The sequence below is a fragment of the Chrysemys picta genome, chromosome 8 (assembly GCF_011386835.1).
Source record: "Chrysemys picta bellii isolate R12L10 chromosome 8, ASM1138683v2, whole genome shotgun sequence".
NCBI lineage: Eukaryota > Metazoa > Chordata > Testudines > Emydidae > Chrysemys > Chrysemys picta.
Window position 1 is genome coordinate 110,144,703 of NC_088798.1, and position 21,116 is coordinate 110,165,818.

The 21,116-nt window shown below is 66.1% G+C and overlaps 1 protein-coding gene across 5 annotated transcripts in view; it reads left to right on the plus strand.

Moving 5' to 3' along the window:
- The first annotated feature begins 991 nt into the window (after positions 1-991).
- Positions 992-21,116, plus strand: part of DBN1 (drebrin 1) — a 36,902-nt gene continuing 16,777 nt past the window's right edge. For 2 of the 5 annotated variants that reach the window (XM_065555212.1, XM_065555213.1), the window contains exons 1-7: positions 992-1,158; positions 11,733-11,788; positions 12,050-12,162; positions 13,215-13,289; positions 14,199-14,345; positions 14,692-14,769; positions 15,896-16,047. In XM_065555212.1, the coding sequence (XP_065411284.1) occupies positions 1,073-1,158; positions 11,733-11,788; positions 12,050-12,162; positions 13,215-13,289; positions 14,199-14,345; positions 14,692-14,769; positions 15,896-16,047 (707 nt within the window). In that variant the 5' untranslated portion in view covers positions 992-1,072. Of the gene's footprint in view, positions 1,159-4,773; positions 4,837-11,732; positions 11,789-12,049; positions 12,163-13,214; positions 13,290-14,198; positions 14,346-14,691; positions 14,770-15,895; positions 16,048-21,116 lie in introns of those variants that run through there. The other 3 variants (XM_065555214.1, XM_065555216.1, XM_065555215.1) reach the window with 2 other exon arrangements.

The following is a 21,116-nucleotide window of genomic DNA, read 5'->3' on the forward strand; positions in this document are numbered from 1 at the left end:
GGGGTGCTGGGGGGGGCGGACGGTGGGTGGGGGGTGCTGGGGGGGCACTGAGGGGGCGGGCAGGGCCGGGATGCGGCGCTGAGGCCGGGCAGGTGGTTGCGGGGTGCTGGGGGGTCCGGACGGTGGGTGGGGGGCGCTGGGGGGCACTGAGGGGGCGGGCAGGGCCGGGATGCGGCGCTGAGGCCGGGCGGGCGGTTGCGGGGCGCTGGGGGGCACTGAGGGGTGCGGGCGGTTGCGGGGCGCTGGGGGGTCCGGACGGTGGGTGGGGGGCGCTGGGGGGCACTGAGGGGGCGGGCAGGGCCGGGATGCGGCGCTGAGGCCGGTTGGGCGGTTGCGGGGCGCTGGGGGGTCCGGACGGTGGGTGAGGGGCGCTGGGGGACACTGAGGGGTGCGGGCGGTTGCGGGGCGCTGGGGGGTCCGGACGGGGGGTGGGGGGCGCTGGGGGGCGGGCAGGGCCGGGATGCGGCGCTGAGGCCGGGCGGGCGGTTGCGGGGTGCTGGGGGGGGCGGACGGTGGGTGGGGGGTGCTGGGGGGCACTGAGGGGGCGGGCAGGGCCGGGATGCGGCGCTGAGGCCGGGCAGGTGGTTGCGGGGTGCTGGGGGGTCCGGACGGTGGGTGGGGGGCGCTGGGGGGCACTGAGGGGGCGGGCAGGGCCGGGATGCGGCGCTGAGGCCGGGCGGGCGGTTGCGGGGCGCTGGGGGGCACTGAGGGGTGCGGGCGGTTGCGGGGCGCTGGGGGGTCCGGACGGTGGGTGGGGGGCGCTGGGGGGCGGGCAGGGCCGGGATGCGGCGCTGAGGCCGGGCGGGCGGTTGCGGGGCGCTGGGGGGGGCGGACTGTGGGTGAGGGGTGCTGGGGGACACTGAGGGGTGCGGGCGGTTGCGGGGCGCTGGGGGGTCCGGACGAGGGGTGGGGGGCGCTGGGGGGCGGGCAGGGCCGGGATGCGGCGCTGAGGCCGGGCGGGCGCGGCGGCGGGCGGAGCCGACCCGCCCCTGGCCCGCCCCGCCCGGCCCGCCCGGCTGCTGCAGTGTCTCCGAGGCAGGCAGGCGGCGGGTCCTTCGCGCGGCTCCCCGGCATGGCTGGCGTGAGCTTCGGGGCGCACCGGCTGGCGCTGCTGGCCGCCTACCAGGAGGTGATCGGCGAGGGGAGCCCCACGGACTGGTGAGCGGCGGCGCGTTGGGCGGCCCCGGGGCGCGGCGCGGTGCGGTGCGGGGGGACCGAGCCCCGGAGCCCCCCGAGCCCCCGGCCGGGGCCGAGCCGCGGCCACGAGCCGCCCGAAATGGTGCGTGGGCGGCGGCGGGGCCGGACCCGCCGGGCTGGGAGCCGGGGCCAGGCCCTGGGGCGCGCTGCGGGGCGGGGGGCGCGCCCGGCTCCAGGGGCCCCGGACCCGAGCGAGCCCTGCCCCGGCCGCGGCTGCGGCCCATCTCCGCGGAGCCTCCCGCCCCCGGTTCCCAGCGCCGCCCCCGGCCCGGCCCGGGCGCTTCGGGGCTGCCGGGCCTTCGGGGTGCAAGTGTCTGTAGCGACAAGCCGCACAAAGGAGGGTGGGGCTGGGGGGAGGGGACGAGGCGGTTGGGGGGCTGGGGGATGCGGGGGGAGGGAAGGAGACGGGAGGGGGATAGTGGGGGGGCGGTCAGGTTGCCAGCCGTGCCTATCCTCCCGCTGGCCCCGTCACCGCTCCCGTGGGCTCCGTTCCCAGCCCTGCAGTCCGGCTCCAGCAGGCCCATCGCCTCCTGCCGGGGGGGCCCTGGCCCACCAGGCACCCGCTGGGGATGGGCAGCTCTGGAGGCCCCATTTCCTTTCGTCTGCCCCCTTTCCCCCCTGCCTGTGCTGGAGGGACCCCCCCATTGCCTCCTGCTGGAGTGGCTGGATCCCGTGCTGGAGACGGGCCCACAGGCCCCGAACCGGAGCCAGCAAGGTTCCACCTGCGCTGGGGAGATGGGGAGTGCCGGGACCTGCTGGCTGGCATGGAGGGGCTGTGACCTCAGCCAGCGGGAGGGGGCAGCGAGGTCACTAGACCTGCCCAGCACCTTGGGGTGCGGGCGGGCGGCTGTCTAATGGGCCCCAGTAAGTGGACTCGGTGCTGGGAGCCTGGGCCCGGGCTCTTGGGACCTTGAGCATCAGTTTGGCACCTTTGCGGTTCCTTGTGCCATTGGTCTTCACTCGGCGTTCCTGGGACTGGCGCTTGCTCCGTGTTGGCCAGGCTGGGAAATGGCCTCACCGCGTGCTCCGGGGCAGCCGAGTCTTTGTCTTTGGGCGAAGAGGCCCCGTGGCTCCGGTCCTGCCCCCCAGGCTCTCCCCGGTTTCTTAACGTGTCCCATCGCTGTGAGTTCTCTTTCCAGTCGTCCTTCCCCAACGGCCTGTGAGGTGCCAGGCTGGTGCCTCCCTGCCCCGTTGCGCAGGCTGGCCAGGGCTCCAGCTCCTTGGGATGTTCACGTGGGAGCAGGGTCTCGGTGCAACGTCTCTTGGTTTTGACACCCCCCTTTGGGGGTGAAATAGCGACGCAGCCCCTTGGCCAGACACCCCTGCGTCGGGGCTTTGTCCAGGGCATGGAGGGAAGCAAATGGCTAGCAGCCATGCAGGGCTGTGGCTGCATCCGGCGGCTCCCTGGGCTGTCAGGCCTGGAGCTTTTCTCTGCCCCCACTCGCTGGTCCGAGCCAACCAGGCCTGGGAAAAGGATCTGCACTGTCTGGCCCTTGAAGCCACGCCCACCCAGCCACACCCATCTCCCCTCAGCTGGGTCTGCCCCCTCCCCCCAATAAATGACCCCAAATCAGTCTGCCTTCGCTTGCACATGAGTGAGGCTCTGCTCCCTGGCCTGGCCGCTTGGTCCCTCCCGCTGGCCCTAGCTGAGCGCTCTGTGCAAGGAATCTTGCCCTCGGCCCCTTTTGCATCTTCCTCCAGCTGCCGGATGGCCTGGCTGGCGCCCGGCTCCGCCGTTAGTGAGCCCCGGGGCCTGCTCCCTGCCTTGCCGCTGTGCACCCACCAGGCCCTCCCAGCGAGTCTGCACTTCATCCCCTGCTCTGCTCCGCTCCCTGCCTCTCTCGCCCCTCTGCCAAGGAGCAGGGGTGCTGCCCTTCTTCATGGCCCTGCCCTGGTAAAGGGCCAGCAGCCCGTCAGCCGCTCTTCTCCCACACAGGCCCCGGGGGCTTGGAGGGGCAGCAGCCCCCACCCACTACCCCCTCCCCAACCATGTTATCGCAGAACAATAACGGGGGCTGGGGCGAGGGCCGGGGAGCAGGCGCAGAGGTTTGCGGGGAGACGGCCAGTGAGCGGCTGATGCGGCAAGGGGGGGTGACGGGAGCTGGAGGCCGGGGCCAGCGTGGGCCCAAGCGAGTTCTGACCTGCTTTGTGAAGCGAGGCTGGAGCGCTAGGTCTGGGCGGGGAGCGAAGTGGGAAAGCTCCGTGGGGTGTGCAGGGAGGAGGTACCAGGCTAAAGGCAGCGCTGGGGATGGAGTGGAGCCCCTGGGGCTGAGGTGGACTCCCCGCCTTGGGCAGGCTGGAGCCCCTGGGGCTCTGGAGGCGGCTCTGAGCGTGTGGTGGGTGGAGGGCTGCATGGAGGCCCAGGCGAAGGGGAGACTTTGTTCCTGGCCCAGGGGCTGCTGCATGGAAAGGTGGCTGGAGCCAAGGCCCCGGGTTTGGCGGCGAGGGGAGCAGTGACCTAGGGGCCGGGTGTCCACCAGCCCTTGGAGATGGCCAGAGTCGTGGGCTGGGGTCGGGGGCCGCTCTGGCATGGAGCAGGGGGCTTGTTGCTGGCGAGACGCGATCCAGGCCCCGGGAGCGTGAGGCTCCTAGGCCGAAGGGCCTGGCACGTCCTGGCTGGCTCTGGGGCTGCTGCCCCGTGGGCGCCAAGCCTGGGGCCTGGTGCCACTGTGGGGTGAGGCCCAGCCTGCAGCCAATCTGATTGCAGGATGCAGATTGATCCGCTGGCATTTGATTGGCCCAGGGGCCCTTGATGTCACGTGGGGCTTCTGAGCAATTGCCCAAGTGGGATGGGAGGCGGCCGGGCTCAGACCAGAGATGGGGTGGGCAGGCCTGGCAGAGCCGCGCAGGCACCTGGCTAGGGGGTGTCCTACCGGAGACAGGCTGGATGAGGCCGGAGGCGGCATGTGCCAGGCAGCAGGATAAGACCCTTGTTGCCCCCTGCCCAGCGCTGAGTGCCCCCCCCGGGCAGACCAGGCTGAAAAGGAAGCCAGGTCCCGCCCTGCTCAGTCCCGCTCCAGCCTGAGGTCACCCCTGCTGGCCCTGGGGAGCGGCGGGCACGCTGCACCTGGCTAATTCTGCAGACTGGCATTGGCTTCTCCCCCAAGAGAAGGGGGGGGCAGCAAATCTCTGCTCAGACCGACCAGGGGCTTGGCTTCTGACAGACTCCGCTGTGCTCTCCGGCTGGGACCCCCCTTCCATGCCCCCCCCCCCCCGTGACTCAGGCTGAGCTGAGCAGCCCCCGCATGGGCCTGTCTGGCCCCCGGGGGCAGTGGGGGCTGCACCATGGGAAGGGGCAGGGGCGGGGCAGGGCAGGGAGCGCTCCTGAGAGCTGGGGTGCCAGGGCCCAATCTGCCCACTGGAGACGGTCCCCCGGGAAACACTCTGCGCATGCAGCACGGGCCGGCCAGGGGCTGAACAATGGGCTCCTTATGCAGCCAGTCCCCCAGCCAGCCATGCTGTGTGCTGCATAACAAGAGCTCCGGCAGCAGTGCGCTCTGGTCACCTCCTCCCCACCCACCCGCACGAGCCCGGTCGGGGCCCAAGGCTTTCAGAGACGCCCTTGTCCGGCCGCCTGGGGAGCACAGACCAGAGACCAGCCCCACACGGGAGCTTGCAGAAACCTCTCCCGTGGCTGGGGTGAGTGCAGCCCGCCCGGGGGCCAGAGGACCGCTTCAGCCACGGCTGCCCAGGCTGGGGCGGGAGCAGGATTCGCTCGCTGGGGTTTAGGCCTTGCTCCCTCCTTTGGGCACTCTGCCCCCTCCCTCTAGGTTGCTGCTGGGCGTGTGGTGCTTCTGGGGCTGACAGCCCTGGGAACCTGGCAGCTTCTTGGGAGGGGCAGCGGCCCCAACCACTGGGCCTGATTGTTCCTTTATAAAGATCTAACTCAGGGGCCGGGCTCTCTGCTGGGGAAGCTGGGTGCACAGGGAGGAGGCTGGGGATGGGATGAGGTGAGGTGGTGTGTGTGTGTGCTCCACAATTCTCTGGGAGAGAGACTGTGCATGAGTCGTTCTCAGGGCCTGGGCATCATGCTCTGTGCTCAGGGTTCAGCTCGGATAGCAGGGGCTGCGGGCCAGGCGTGAGGGGCACCGGCAGGGCTGTGGGGATCCCAGGGCTGGGGAAGCAGGGGCTGCGGGCCAGGCGTGAGGGGCACCGGCAGAGCTGTGGGGATCCCAGGGCTGGGGAAGCAGGGGCTGCGAGTCGGGAGTGAGGGGCACCGGCAGAGCTGTGGGGATCCCAGGGCTGGGGAAGCAGGGGCTGCGAGTCGGGAGTGAGGGGCACCGGCAGAGCTGTGGGGATCCCAGGGCTGGGGAAGCAGGGGCTGCGAGTCGGGAGTGAGGGGCACCGGCAGAGCTGTGGGGATCCCAGGGCTGGGCTAGCAGGGGCTGCGAGTCGGGAGTGAGGGGCACCGGCAGAGCTGTGGGGAGCCCAGGGCTGGGCTAGCAGGGGGTGCGGGCCGGGCGTGAGGGGCACCGGCAGAGCTGTGGGGAGCCCAGGACTGGGGTAGCAGGGGCTGCGGGCTGGGCGTGAGGGGCACCGGCAGGGCTGTGGGGATCCCAGGGCTGGGGAAGCAGGGGCTGCGAGTCGGGAGTGAGGGGCACCGGCAGAGCTGTGGAGAGCCCAGGGCTGGGGTAGCAGGGGCTGCGAGTCGGGAGTGAGGGGCACCGGCAGAGCTGTGGAGAGCCCAGGGCTGGGGTAGCAGGGGCTGCGAGTCGGGAGTGAGGGGCACTGGCAGAGCTGTGGGGAGCCCAGGACTGGGGTAGCAGGGGCTGCGGGCCGGGCGTGAGGGGCATCGGCAGAGCAGGGAGCCGGGGTTGGAGTGGGGCCATGGAGGGAGCTAGCGTTGCTAAGCACGGCCGGCCTTGTTGCCCAGACGGGGCTCCCATCCCAGGGCTGCTTAGCACGGGGAAGGGGATGTTTAGTCTGGGGCTTCCCCTCCCCTGAGCGTCCCGGAGGGTCCGGGGTCAGAGCGGCCCCTCCCCCTCCCTGCCTGGTGGAGGCGGCTGGGCCCATTACTCCATAGGAAAGGAATTCGGTGCTGTTTTCCCTGCAGTGACTCGCTGGGGCTGCATTGGAAACACATGTGCGCAGGCTGGGGCTGCCTGGGCCGGGCTGGGGCTGGGGGACGGGGCCATGGGGCGCGGGGGTCGGAACAGGGCTGCCCCATGCCCCATTCATACTCTGCACAGGCGTGTCTGAAGCATGTCCTGGGCCCGTGGTTTCCGCTTCCCCCCTCGCTGGCTGCTGGGCCCCGAGCCCGGGCTGTGCAACGTGCTGCCCCCCGTCCTATGTGCTGTGAGAGCCGGCGGGGCAGGGCGCGGTGCTGCTCCCAGGCCACGGGGGGCGCTGGCTCGGCTGCTGGGGTGCAAGAAGCACCAGAGGGGCTGACAAAGGGACACTCGAGGGAGGGTCTCGTGAGGACGATCCCCCTCCCCTGAGGACCCCAGGTCCTTTCCCCATGGGGTGGCCCAGGGGCTCTGTCCCTGCTGCCTCCCCGCAGGGTCCCAACATCCTGCCCCCCCCCCCGGCCTGGCTGTGCAGTGACTTACCCCGGAGCTCTGGGCGAGGCAGTGGCAGTAGGGCTCTACGCCAGGGTTCCCGCTAATGTTTTACATCCATGTGCAGAATTAATTTTGTGTGTGACCCATCACCTTCATATTGGTGCACATAACAAAGTTCATGTGGTGGGGTGGGGCTGAAGGGTTCAGGGTGCAGGAGGGGCTCAGGGCTGGGGCAGAGGGTTGAGGTACGGGGGGAAGAAGGCTCTGGGGTGAGGCTGGGGATGAGCGGTTTGGGGTGTAGGAGGGGGCTCAGGGCTGGGGCAGAGGATTGGGGTGCGGGAGGGGCTCAGGGCTGAGGCAGAGGAGTGAGGTGCGGGAGGGGGGCTCAGGTCTGGGGCAGAGGACTGAGGTGCGGGAGGGGGGCTCAGAGCTGAGGCAGAGGGTTGGGGTGCAGGGGGTGGGTGGGCTCTGGGGTGAGGCCAGGGATGAGGGGCTTGGGGTGCAGGCTGCCCCAGGGCTGTGGCGGGGAGCGGTGCCTCTCCCCAGCCGTGGCAGTTCCAGTGGGGCTGAGGGAGGGGCTCCTCTCCCCGTCTGGCCGCGGTAAGTCTGGGACAGGTCCATGCTGGGGCCAGCAGGGAGGGGCATCTCTCCCCGCCACAGCCCTGAGCCCCCGTGCGCGGCTTCGAGGGAACGCAGGTCTCCGTGTGGCAGAAGATGGTGCCAATGGGGCGAAGGCCTGGCTGGGCGAGGGGGCTGGAGGGGTCCGACAGCCCATGTGGTGCATGGGGCAGCGGTGGCCTGTGGAACTTTCTGCTGCAGGAGCCGGGAGGCAGAGCAGCTCAGGTGCTCGCAGCGTGTGGGAGGGCAGCGGGGCAGGCGCATTCTGGGCCTTTGTGCTCTGCCCACATCTACCTTTGCGCTTCGTGTCTCTCCCTCCTCGGCTGCTTCCGGTCACCTCGTCCCATCCGCCCTGGGCGCTGGGACCCCCTGCCACTGGCGGGCTGCAGAGGTGCCCACGCGGCTCGCTTACCCAGCACTGCACCGCTGGCCCGGGGCCAGGCACGGGCCGAAGCTGCTCAGATTACCTGCCCGTTGTGTGAGTTCATGGAAGGCCAGGCTGGTTTGTGACTGGGCCGGGCCAGGCCGGACTCCCGGGCACGCTCCCCCCGGGCCGGGCCCGGTGCTGTGCCATTGGGCAGATCCGTACCACTCTCTGTGAAGAGGGGGCTCGGGCAGCCTGGGCACTGACCCCGCCATGCAAGGTTGGGGGGAAGGAAATTACCCATAATCCCTCAGCCCCACCCAGGCTCCCTGCCCCACAGTGACCCCCATGCTTCTGGTGCACCCATGTTCTCCCCACAGCACTGCTCCCGCTCCCCTGGTCTCGCCCCCTGCCCGCCCCTCCCCCGTCGTCAGTGCCACTCATGCTGGCTGAATCCAAGCGGTGCGGTCCCAGCCCTCGAGTCTCCTCTGGCTCCAGCCTGTGGGTGTCTCCATCTGCCAGCCCCCCAGTGCGGGGGGGGGGGGGGAGAGGGAGGAGGGCCTCGGATGCCAGGGCTGGGCATGCAGCGGGGAGGGGCAGGGCTGGAGAGGAAGTTTCCTGCTGCGGTGGGGGGGCAGGGCATTGCATGGCACTGGACACTGGGCGGGGGCAGTGCCCTGGTGTGGGACAGGCAGGGCACTGGGGCGGTGTGGAGGGGAGGGGGCTATGCATGGGGGGGCAGTGCCTTGGGGGGAGGGTCTGTGCAGCCTGGGGCAGCGCCTGGTGCGGGGGGGAAGGGGCTGTGCATGGGGGGCAGCACCCAGTGGGGAGGGGCGTCTGTGCAGGCTGGGGCTGGGTCCGGTGCGGAGGGGAGGGGGCTGTGCATGGGGGGTAGCGCCCGGTGTGGGGGGCGTGTCTGTGCATGGGGGGCAGTGCCCGGGGGGAGGGTCTGTGCAGCCTGGGGCAGCGCCTGGGCCCGCTCTTTGTCTGGTCACATTGGAGCCGGGGGCTGAATCAGGGAATTGCTTGCGGCGCTTGTCGGGGCGCAGGAACCCCGTGGGCTCCCCACTGCCAGGGAGGCGAGTGTTCTGGTGCCCTGGTGCGGTGGGCTGGGATTTGAAGGGTCCCTGCGATTCCCCCCATCCCTGCGGCTGGGCTGGAGCAGAGTCCAGGACCATCCGGATCAAAGGGGGGTGTGGGGGGGGGTACACAGCCTGGGCTGGGGAGGAGCCTGTGTCCTGAGCTGCCAATCTGGGAGATTTGGATTTGGGGATTAACGCTGATCTCCCTTATGCCATTATCTGTGTCTCGGGGAGGAGGGGTGCTCCCGGTACTGCCAGCTCTGCACTGGTTCAGGAACTGGGGGGCAGGCTGCCTGGACGGTGCTTGGTATGCCCGGGTCCTGTGGGAATGGGGGAGCAGTCTACGCCCCGTCTGGGTTTGGGCTCTGCTGGTGAAAGGGGGGGGGCTGGGAACGCCCGCAAGAGCCACAAGCAACATGAGGGCCGGGATGGAAGGTGGTGGGGGTCGCATCCTTGGGCTTGGTGGTTACTAGGCCTGGCAACAGCATCCTGCTTGAGGGGCTAGGGCAGGGGTGGGCAAACTTTTTGGCCCGAGGGCCACATCTGGGTGGGGAAATTGCATGCAGGGCCGGGGCAGGGGGTTGGGGTGCAGGGTGCAGGAGGGGTTCGGGGTGCAGGCTCTGGCCCGGCTCTGGGGTAGCAGCGGCGCGCAGCGGGTCTAAGGCAAGATCCCTGTCTGCCCTGACCCTGCGCCGCTCCCAGAAGTGGCCAACGTGAAGCAGTGGCTCCCGGGGGTGGGGTGGGGCAGGCGGCTCCGCCACGTGTTGCCCTTGTCTGCGGGCACCACTCCCGAAGCTCCCGTTGGACGTGGTTCCCCGTTCCCGGCCAATGGGAGCTGCGGGGGGTGGGGGGGGGGTGGCTGCAGGCGAGGGCAGCGCACAGAGCCCTCTTCTCCCCCCTCAGGGGCCATGGTGCCGGCCGTTTCCAGGAGTGGTGTGGGGCCAGGCAGGGAGCCTGCCTTAGCCCCACTGTGCCATGGGGCTGGCAATCCCACGGGCCGGATTGAAAGCCCTGACAGGCCGGATCCAGGCCGTAGTTTGCCCTCCCCTGGGCTAGGGGCTCCTGCTGGCATGGCCCTTGCTGGGCCGCGGGCTGGGGGGCCCTCAGTGCTGATGGTTGGGGACCTGTGGAGCTGGAGCATGTGAGGGATGAACGGGGCTTGTTAGCCCTGCCTTGGGGGGCCCCCAGGGAGGGGTGGGACCTGGGGTTGAGGCCAGGGCTTGTGATTTCCCCCTCCCCTGCTCTGGGCCTCTGGGGGCTAACTTGACTGCCCCTCCCGGGATGAGTCCAGGGGGCCACGAAGCTGCCCTGGGCCCACATGGCCCTTCCCCCCCCCCCACCCCGGAAGCTCAGGCGGATGAGGAGCTGGGGGAGGGGATCCCAGCTCCGCAGATGGGGAATGTGGTGATTCTGCAAATGCCCCAGGCTCCACAGAGTGTCCCTCAGCCTCCTGGGGGCGTGGGGAAAGGTGTCCAGCTCGGGGCCGGGGGACCAGTCTGCAGTGGGGAGCGAGATGTGTTGGAGGGGAGGGGTCCGCGGGGGCAAAGTACAGCAGCTAGTGCCCCCGCTCGGACGCCTGCCAGACACCAGCGCCTCCCCCGCTTCCCCCACTAATCATCTCCTCATCTTGTGAGCGCCATCCCAGCTGGAGAGCTGGGTGGTTGCCATGGAGACAGAGGATGCTGGTTGCCTAGATAAGCTGAAATTTCCCTGTCTTCGCCCACCAGTCCTGGACCGACTCTGCCGGCTGCCCACCCCCGCCTTTGAAGAGGGGCCGCCGTGGGGTGCAGGGGATGCAGAGGAGGGCAAAGACCGCAGGGCTTCTTGTGGGGCGGGGGCCGGGGGGAGGGGGCCTTCCCCAGCACAGCCCGGAGAGGGGCCGGTATCCAAGATACCGTCTCCATGGAGCCCCCATCACACCCTGAAGGCTCATTGATTTGCTGCTACTGCTTTAATTCCCTCCCGCTCCCTGCCAGGGGCTCACGCAGCCCGGGAACGTGAGCAGCTCTCGCTGCATCCTGCGGGGGGCGCTGCTGCCCTAGTCCCCGGGGGCCCTGGGTAAATAGTCGCTGACTGGCCCCAGACGGGTGACTCTTGGTACCCTCCCCCATGCCCCCGGCTCATAGGTGTCTGGCCACCACGCTGCAGGGGTGGGGGTAGTGGCGGTGAAAAGGACCTGCTCGGCAGCCAGGCCCCAGCCCCCCTCTCGTTCCCAGTCCCTGACCCCATTCCCCAGCCTGTTGGCCATTGGCTGCTCCGCCAGGGCCCAGGGGTGGGGGTGGCTCACCCCTCACTCCCTGCTCACAGGCCCCCAGGTGGCTGGCACTTGGATTCCGCCCCCCATCTTGCTGGGAGCGGCCACGTGGAGGCTTCTCCCCAGGCCTCTGGTGCTTCCCTTCCCCTGCTGGCGCTGGGACCGGTGCCCGGGTAGCTGGGGCAGGCTGAGGGGCGCTGCCAGGGGGGCTGGGCCGTGCTGCTGAGACTTGCTCTGCTCGTGGGGGAGGTGAAAGGCTCGTGCCAGTGGCAGAGACTTGCTGGGAGCTGGGCTCTGCTGGGGCCCCCCGCGTCCCCCTCCACGGGAGCCCGCAGGGTCAGCGTGAGGCCACGTGGCTGGGTGGAGGGAGGGGTCGTGCAGCGTGGCCTGGAGTGCCCAGTGCGGGGGTCACAGCTCCCCGCACCCATCCCGGTTCGCCCGTGGGAATCTCCTCCCCAGGGCTCAGGTCTCCACAGCTGCTGGGGGACAGGGTGTGCCAGCTTCTGGCCCATGCCCGGCGCCCCCCAGCCTCGTCTTTCCCCTTTGCTATGGGGGTGGTTCCCTCCTCTGGGCGGGGCTGACAGGTAGGGGGTGCAGGCCCCCCAGTGAGCGGGCTCTAGCGGGTGCTGCGGCTGGCCCCCCACCCCCCGTATCCGGTGCAGGCGCCGGGGGTGCGGCTGGAGACTCACTGACCCTCACGCGCTCTCCTCCCCCAGGGCTCTGTACACCTATGAGGATGAGTCTGACGACCTGAAGCTGGCTGCATCGGGAGGTAAGGGGACCCCAGCCCCCCACTTGCTCTGCTGACCTTGCCACCCAGCCAACACCCACGGGGGTTCCCTCCCTCCTGCCAATGGGGGGCTGCACCTTGGGGGCTGCAGTTCTGGGGGGTTGAGGGAGCCTAAACACTCCTCCCCCAAAAAACTTGACACTGGGGGGCGGGGTGGACAGACTGTCTGTGGTTTCTCTGTGCCCCGCCCCCCGTGTAGGACAGACTGACTGACTGTGCTTCCTCTCTGCCCTGCCCTGCCAGGAGGCGGCTTGCAGGAGCTCGCTGGCCACTTCGAGAACCAGAAGGTGATGTATGGCTTCTGCAGTGTCAAAGAGCCCCAGGCAGCGCTGCCCAAATACGTCCTGGTCAATTGGGTGAGTAGGGCCAGCGGGGGAGGGGGACCGGCACAGGCCCCCTGCGGGGAGGGGGACCGGCGCAGGCTCCCTGCAGGGACGGGGACTGGCACGGGCCAGCGGGGAGGGGGACTGGCACGGGCCAGCGGGGAGGGGGACTGGCACGGGCCAGCGGGGGAGGGGGACTGGCACAGGCCTGCGGGGAGGGACACCTCCTTTGAGCCCGTTTGCAGAGCATCACATTCGGGATGATGAGGCTCAGGGTCCGGTGTGGGTTCCAGGCAGAACGAGAGCTGGTGCCTGGAGACGGGACAGGACACAAGCCAGACAGGCCCGGAGGCGCCGATGGGGAACAGGGAGGGGAACTGACCACTGGAGTTCATTGGGAATGTCCTTGCTGCAGGCCGGGGCGGATTCTGCCTTGCTTGGAGTCTGTAAATCCAGGCTGGCCCCTCTGTCTGGCTGAGCCAGGGGCTCTGTGCTCTCCGGCCTGCATGGCCTGAACATCCAGGAATACCCACCCCACCCGCCATCTCCAGAGTCCCTGGGCTTGGAGGCTGGGCGGGGCCGTGGCGGGGCCCTAATGCACCGGGCCCCAGGGATCCCTCCTGGGCTCAGTGCCCGTCATGCTCCTGTGCTGCCACCTAGTGGACCTCTGCATCCCTCACTGGACCCAGCTGGGCTTAGGTGGAGGGGGGTCTCCAGACCCCAGGAGTGTAGCCTGGGTGGGCTGCGCCCCACCCATGTAGCATCCAGGCCCACCCAAGTCTGAGCAGGGGTGTGGTGCCACCACGGTGGTGCGGAGCGTCACTCGAGCACCTGAGGTGCAGGACGGAGCTCTGCACCCGCCCGTCAGAAAGCGACGCTCCGACGGCTCTGCCCTGCCATTGTCTGAGCCGCCCCGTGCCCGTTCCCAGCCCGCCAGGTGACGCCCTGTCTGGGGCACCAAGGCTAGGAAGAGGGTGTCAGGGGAGACGCTGAGCAAGCACCATCTGTCATTGCCCGGCCACTCCTCACTGCGGCCCTGGCACCCCCTGCCGCCCCGTCTCACTCTGCTCCCCGTGCCCTGGCAGGTCGGGGAGGATGTGGCCGATGCCCGCAAGTGCGCCTGTGCCAGCCACGTGGCCAAGATCGCAGAGTTCTTCCAGGTCAGTGCGGGGGGCTGGATTAATTGGGGTGCAGTAACAGGCCCAGAGAGTCTGAGGTGTTAACGTGACCCTGCCGCTGTCCAAGGTTAAACAGGGTTAAACAAGGGCTGGGTTTGGTATCCAGAGCCCTGGGGCTCCTGAGTGCCAGGCAAAGGTCCTGCCGAGCCTCTCCCCCACCTACCCCCCATCAACCGCCCCCTGGGGACCCTTTGCTGAAGAGACAGAAAAAGAAAAGTTTGAGCCTTTGAAAGGTGATTGTCAAGCCAGGCTTCCGTTCTGCACAGTCCCTCGTTCCCTTCCTCCGGCTGCAGTCGGGAAAGGGGCAGACCGTTGTCCGACAGCCCCGAGGCTGGGAACTGCCCGAGGCGTGAGCTGGGCTGGGCCAGAGCTGCGGGTCCCTTTCCTGTGGGGCTGGACCAAGGCAAAAGAGCAGAGGGGAGAGAAAGGAGTGACATTGAAACACGCAGTCTCCCTGGCCCAGCACGGTGAGGCCTGGCAAACGTGTACTGGCCACGGCTCACAGCAGTGCTGCGGGAGACAGTCTGGGCCAGCAGAATTTCCGATCTCCAGGCAGGGGCCTTACACACGAGGCTTTTGGGTTTGCACTGATTCCCTCTGTCTTTCCCCCTCGCCGCCAGTTGTGCTGGGACCTGCACCCCTCCGCTGGCCAGCTCACAGCTAGGCTCGTTCGGAGCCCCGGGGAGGGGGCGGGGGCAGGCGCGGACCAGCCCAGGGGAGCTGGACCCTGAGGCACCCAGAGGCAGGAGCACAGCAGTGCTGGGGCCAGGAGCGGGGCTGGCATCACGCTGGGGGCGTGTCAGAGCTGGGCTGGGGCGGTGCAGCTGTCGGCTCAGATCCCGCCCCCCATGCCAGCCGGCCCGGCTCTCCCATGCTGCTCTCCTGGTGCAGGGTGTGGATGTGATCGTCAATGCCAGCAGCGTGGAGGACGTGGACCCGGGGGCCATTGGGCAGCGCCTCTCCAACGGCCTGGCTCGCATCTCCAGCCCCGTGCTGCACCGCCTGCGGCTGCGAGAGGATGAGAACACCGAGCCCGTGGTAAGGCCCCGCGTCCAGCCTGCCTGCCTCAGCCGGGCTGGAGGGGGAGCCCCGGCCCGGTCCCCCACCTGCATCCCTCTCCCCAGCAGGTTAGAGAACCTGCCCCACCAGCCATCCCCAGCCGCCTGGCCCAGCCCCACTGCTCAGGATCTGGGTCTCTCAGCTGTGGGACTGGGGAGACGGGCCCTTATCTGGCACCTGTAGAGCCCTGTGGCCCCATGCTGCCTGGCTCCAGCATGGGGGGGCTGATCCCAGGGTACCGCCAGGCTCTGCCCCCCCCCCCCCCACACACACACACACTGATGCTGGGACACTGCTGCACGTCGCTGACCCCCGTCTGTTCCAGGGCACGACCTATCAGAAGACCGATGCGGCTGTGGAGATGAAACGGCTCAACCGGGAGCAGTTCTGGGAACAGGCCAAGGTAGGGCCAGTGAGGGGCCAGCTAATGGGCTTGCCATGGGGCAGAGGCAGCAGTCTTGGGGCACCACCACCCCATATACCCTGGCTTGGCCCAGCCCGCAGGTCTCTGCAAAGCCTGAGCTGCCCTCAGCCCAGACGCTGCCTTCTGTCCTCTGCACTGCTCACCACCTGTGGCTGGGATGTGTGGCCCATGCCCAGGGTTGCCTTTGTCCCAGGCCTGCCCTTGAGAGCTCCCCTAAACCAAGTGGTGTCTGGGGTAGCCAGGCCAAACCTGAGCAGTGTTGCGACCCCATGCACCAGGGCACGGTGCTCGGAGCAGGGAGCTGGGCCCAGCCAGGGGGATGCATCAGAGCGCGGTGCCGGGAGACGGGGACACACTAGGGCACGGTGCTCAGAGCGGGGAGCTGGGCCCAGCCAGGGGGATGCATCAGAGCGTGGTGCCGGGAGCCGGGGACACACTAGGGCGTGGTGCTCGGAGCAGGGAGCCGGGCCCAGCCAGGGGGACACCTCAGAGCGCGGTGCCGGGAGCCGGGGACACACCAGGGCACGGTGCTCGGAGCAGGGAGCCGGGGATGCATCAGAGTGCGGTGCCGGGAGCCAGGGTCGCACCAGGGCACGGTGCTCAGAGCGGGGAGCCGGGCCCAGCCAGGGGGATGTATCAGAGCGCGGTGCCGGGAGCCGGGGACGCACCAGGGCGTGGTGCTCAGAGCAGGGAGCTGGGCCCAGCCCGGGGAACAGGAGCTACTGCTGCAGGGTGAATGGGCCGGACTTGCTCTCCAGCATCCCTGCAGTGCCAGTTGGTTTGGAATGGGGAGGGATTAGGGGTTCACTGTCAGGTTTTGCCCCAAGTCCCCCCAAAAACCTCTCTGTGACTCTGCCCAGCTCTGGCTGCTGAGCAGGAGATTGTCCTTGAGCATGGCCCCTCTGGTGCTGCTCGGGGCTTCTGATGCCTCTCCACGGTGTACGTGGGGGTGTCCTGCGGGGCCTGGGGCAGGCAGGGCCCCTATGAGCTGTGGTGGGTGGATGGGGTCCCCATTGGGCAGGTAGGCAGGTCCCCTTGGCGCGGGCGGGCGGGCAGGCGGGCGGGCGGGTGGGGGCCCTGCAGGGCTGACGGGCTGCCCCCGCAGAAGGAGGAGGAGCTGCGGAAGGAGGAGGAGCGGCAGAAGGTGCTGGAGGAGCGGCTGCGCTTTGAGCAGGAGCGCATGGAGCAGGAGCGCATGGAGCAGGAGGAGCGGGAGAGGCGCTATCGGGAGCGCGAGGAGCAGATTGAGGAGCACAGGCAAGGGCTGGGCTCGACTTGGTTCTCAGGGGAGCTGTGGGAGGATTTGTGTCCCTCCCCCCCCCGTGTGGGCAGGGGATGAGGGGCTGTGTTCTTTGGAGGTGCTGACCCATGGGGCCCACTGGTGGGCAGGAGGCACCGGAGCGTGGGTGGGAGCTGATCGGGGGCTGCTGGTGGCTGCAGATTCACACACATGCTGAGATCAGCTCTGCATGGGAAGGCTCGGCTAAGGAACTGCCCAGCACTCAAGTGCCCCCCCCCCTCTAGAGGGCAAACCCAAAATTACACCATCTTGCGCTGCACAGCGTAAGCTCCTGAAAGTCGCCCCCTCCCTCAATGTGGAGAGGAATAGAGACAGCTTTCTGCCCCAAGTTATGATTTCCACACACACACACTGGTCTTAGACAAAACAAAACAAGTTTATTAATTCCAAAAGATAGATTTTAAGTGGGGCTGTCGATTAATCGCAGTTAACTCACGCGATTAACTCAAAAAAATTAATCACGATTAATCTCAGTTTTAATCGCATTGTTAAACAATAGAATACGAACTGAAATTTATTAAATATGTTTGGATGTTTTTCTACATTTTCAAATATATTGGTTTCAGTTATAACCCAGAATACAAAGCGTACAGTGCTCACTTTATATTATTTTTATTACAAATATTTGCACTGAAAAATGATAAAAGAAACAACATTTTTCAATTCACTTCATACAAGTACTGTAGTGCAATCTCTTTATTGTGAAAGTGCAACTTACAAATGCAGATTTATTTTTTTTGTTACATAACTGCATTCAAACAAAACAATGCAAAACTTTAGAGCCTGCAAGTCCACTCAGTCCTACTTCTTGTTCAGCCAATCGCTCAGACAAACAAGTTTGTTTACATTTACGGGACATAAATTTGTCTGCTTCTGATTTACAGTGTCACCCGAAAGTGAGAACAGGCGTTCACATGGCACTTTTGTAGCCAGCGTTGCAAGGTATTTACGTGCCAGATATGCTAAACATTCGTATGCCACTTCATGCTTCAGCCACCATTCCAAAGGACATCCTTCCATGCTGATGATGCTTGTTTAAAAAAAAAAAAAAAAGTTAACTAAATTTGTGACTTAACTCCTTGGGGGAGAATTATAGGTCTCCGGCTCTATTTTACCTGCATTCTGCCATGTAATTCATATTATAGCAGTCTTGGATGATGACTCAGCACATGTTCGATTTAAGATCACTTTCACTGCAGATTTCACAAAATGCAAAAGAAGGTACCAATGTGAGATTTCTAAAGAGAGCTCCAGCACTCGACCCGAGGTTTAAGAATCTGAAGTGCCTTCCAAAATCTGAGGGACGAAGTGTGGAGCATGCTTTCAGAAGTCTTAAAAGAACAACACTCATGTGTGGAAACTACAGAACCCGAACCACCGAAAAAGAAAATCACCCTTCTGCTGGTGGCATCTGACTCAGATAATGAAAATGAACATGCGTCGGTCTGCACTGCTTTGTTATCAAGCAGAATCTGTCATCAGCATTGTGACGGAGCAGGGAGCAGGGCAGATTTGACCTGGGAATGTTGCAGGGGGGTTGCAGTGGGGATGTGGGACTTCCCTTGAAGGGAGCTACCTGAGCTGTAACCTGAGCCAGGAACGGGGGTGGGGAGAATTAACACCTTCTGCCCGGGAGACTGAACAAAGGAGAGGAGCAGCGGGAGGGGCTGGGAGGTTAGTTTCGGTTGGGGCTGGGTGGTGCAACGCAGGGAACCCCAAGCTGGGGTCTAAGCTCCCTGAACCTCCCAGAGGGACCTAATTGAGGGGGGTCTGGTCGTACCTACACGCTCTGCTTGAGACTGTGTTCCTGTCCTTGAATAAACCTTCTGCTTTACTGGCTGGCTGAGAGTCGCAGTGAATCTCGGGAAGAGGGGTGCAGGGCCCTAACTCCCCCACAATCCGCAACAACTGGTGGCAGCGACGGGATCTACTGCACCCCGTGGACGGCGCTTCCTGCAGTAAGTGACTGGGGAGCAGTAAAACGAAGGGGGATTGACGGGGACCAGGCCTGCTGAAGAGTGGGAGAGAGACGGTTATTACCCCTGGGAGTGTGTGACCAGCGAGAAGGACTTTTGCAGTAACAGGGTCCCCCGGGGGGATCGCAGCGAGTGGTCCCAGGGGCGGAGGAGTCTGCAGCTCGACCCTGGCAGAGAGGCGGTGACCTCGAGAAGGGCTGGCACACTAGGGGTCCCCCTGGGAACTGTGGGGAGCTGTGAGCACACAGGCCGGTGAGTGGCCAGCAGGAAGATGTATGCCAAGCGGCTTAAGAGCGACCTGGTGGAGCTGTGCAAGCAGAGGCAGCTGCGCATTGGGAGGCTCACCAAAGAACAGCTCATTGCCCAGCTGGAGGCGGAAGATCGCGCGAATGAACTGATCCCTGTGTCTCAGGGAAGCAGCCTGGCAAATGCAGCGCAGGCACCAGTGTCTGTCCCAGCTGGGAGTGGTCAGCCGGCTGCTGAGGGCTTCCCGAGACCCCTCCTTCCTATGCCTAGGGGAAGGGTGGGGAGGAGCCCAGCAAATACCGAAGGCGCCGTGATCCCCCCGGCCAGCAGGGGGTCCCCCCGGCGAAGCTCGCCGGCCAGCAGAGGAGCCTCCCGGCGACGTTCGGCATCCGGGGAGCGGAATTGGCTGGAATGGGAGAAAGAGCTAAAACTGAGGGAGCTGGAGGATCGTGAACAACAGAGACAGCATGAAGAGAGACAGCATCAGCGTGAACGGGAGGAGAATGAGAGACAGAGACAGGAGAATGAGAGACAGCGTCAGCATGACCTGGAACTGGCGAGACTGAGGGGCAGCGAACCCCCGGCTGCGGTGAGTGAGGGGGGACCCAGGACTGCACGGAGCTTTGATAAGTGCATCATGGCCCCATACAAGGAGGGGGAGGACATGGATGACTTCCTGGAGGCCTTTGAGACGGCCTGCGAGCTGCACCGGGTGGATCCCGCGGACAGACTCCGGGTCCTTACCCCCTTACTGGACCCCAAATCCGTGGCATTGTACCGCCAACTGGGAGAGGCAGAGAAAGGGGACTACGAACTATTCAAAAGGGCCCTGCTACGAGAGTTTGGGCTGACTCCTGAGATGTACCGGGAAAGGTTCCGGGGTCAAGATAAAACCCCTGAGATCTCATATTTGCAACTAGCCGTCCGCATGGAAAGATACGCCAGCAAGTGGGCTGGTGGGGCCCAGACGAAGGAGGACCTGATTGAACTGCTGGTACTGGAGCAACTGTATGAGCGGTGCCCATCCGACCTGAGGCTGTGGTTGGTGGACAGAAAGCCAGAGAACCCGAGACACGCCGGGCAGCTGGCTGATGAGTTTGTAAAGAGCCGGTCAGGGGGTGGCAGGGAGGAGCCCCAAAGGAACAGGCCCGCCGCGATGCAGAGAGAGAGTCACCCTGGGACCTCCCAAAGGGGGAATATGGGGAATCCCCTCCCACGGGGAAGGCCCAGCATCAGGGACAACCGACCGGCTCGAGGGGACCCACGGGACCTGAGCTGCTATTACTGCGGCCGAAGAGGCCACGTTCGGGCCCAGTGCCCCAAGCTCAAGGACAGACTGAGCAGACCGAACCCGCACCGGGTTAACTTGGTAGAGGCCCAGACGGACGAGGGGCAGGCTTCCCACGCAAGAGGGGCTGGCAGCTTATCAGCTGCTCAAGAGAGAGAAGGGCCCCCGGCCAGCTTCTCTGGGGGGCCAGATGCTCCGGATTCAAAGTTCTCCGTTTACAGGGTTGGCGCGGGGCTGTCCCTGCGGAGCGAGTGCCTTGTTCCCCTGGAGGTGGATGGGAAGAAAGTTTATGGATACTGGGACACGGGCGCAGAGGTGACACTGGCCCGGCCCGAGGTGGTGGCCCCAGATCGGGTGGTGCCCAACACCTTCCTGACCCTGACCGGGGTGGGCGGGACCCCATTCAAGGTTCCCGTAGCGAGGGTACACCTGAAATGGGGGGCCAAGGAGGGCCCCAAGGACGTGGGAGTGCACCACCATTTGCCCACTGAGGTGTTGATGGGGGGGGACCTAGAGGACTGGCCAAGCAGCCCCCAGACCGCCTTAGTCGTGACCCGTAGCCAGAGCCGGCGAGGGGCACTACGCCCTGACCTTGGGAAGGATGTCCCACCGGAGGCACCGAACCCTTCCCGGGTGGGGAGGGAACACCCAAGGACAGGCCGCGGGGTGGCTGGGGCTTCCGACCCAGCCGACGAGAGGGAGCAGGTCCCCATCCCTTCCTCAGCCGCCGAGTTCCAGGCCGAGTTGCAGAAGGACCCCTCCCTGCGGAAGCTAAGGGGCCTGGCTGACCTCAGTGTGGGACAGACCATGAGGAGAGGATGCAAGGAGAGGTTCCTGTGGGAGAAGGGGTTCCTCTACCGAGAGTGGGCTCCCCCGGGGGAAGTGGAGTCGTGGGGGATCAGGAGGCAGCTGGTGGTTCCCCAGAAGTTTCGCCACAAGCTACTGTACCTGGCCCATGACATCCCTCTCGCAGGGCACCAGGGGATCCGGCGCACCAGGCAGAGGCTGCTACAGAACTTTTACTGGCCCGGGGTCTTCACCAACGTCCGGCAGTACTGCCGATCCTGTGACCCCTGCCAGAGGGTGGGGAAGGCCCGGGACAAGGGGAAGGCAGCATTGAGACCTTTGCCCATCATAGAGGAGCCTTTCCAGAAGGTGGCCATGGACATAGTGGGACCTCTCAGCAAGACGACCCGGTCTGGGAAGAAATACATCCTGGTGGTGGTAGATTTCGCCACCCGCTACCCCGAGGCAGTGCCCTTATCGTCCATTGAAGCAGACACTGTGGCGGATGCGCTGCTGACCATTTTCAGCCGAGTGGGGTTCCCCAAGGAAGTCTTGACGGACCAAGGGTCCAACTTCATGTCGGCCCTACTCCGGTGCTTGTGGGAGAGATGTGGGGTCCGGCACAACTGGGCCTCAGCATATCACCCCCAATCCAACGGGCTGGTGGAGAGGTTCAATGGGACGCTAAAAATGATGCTGAAAACATTTATGAATCAGCACCCGCAGGACT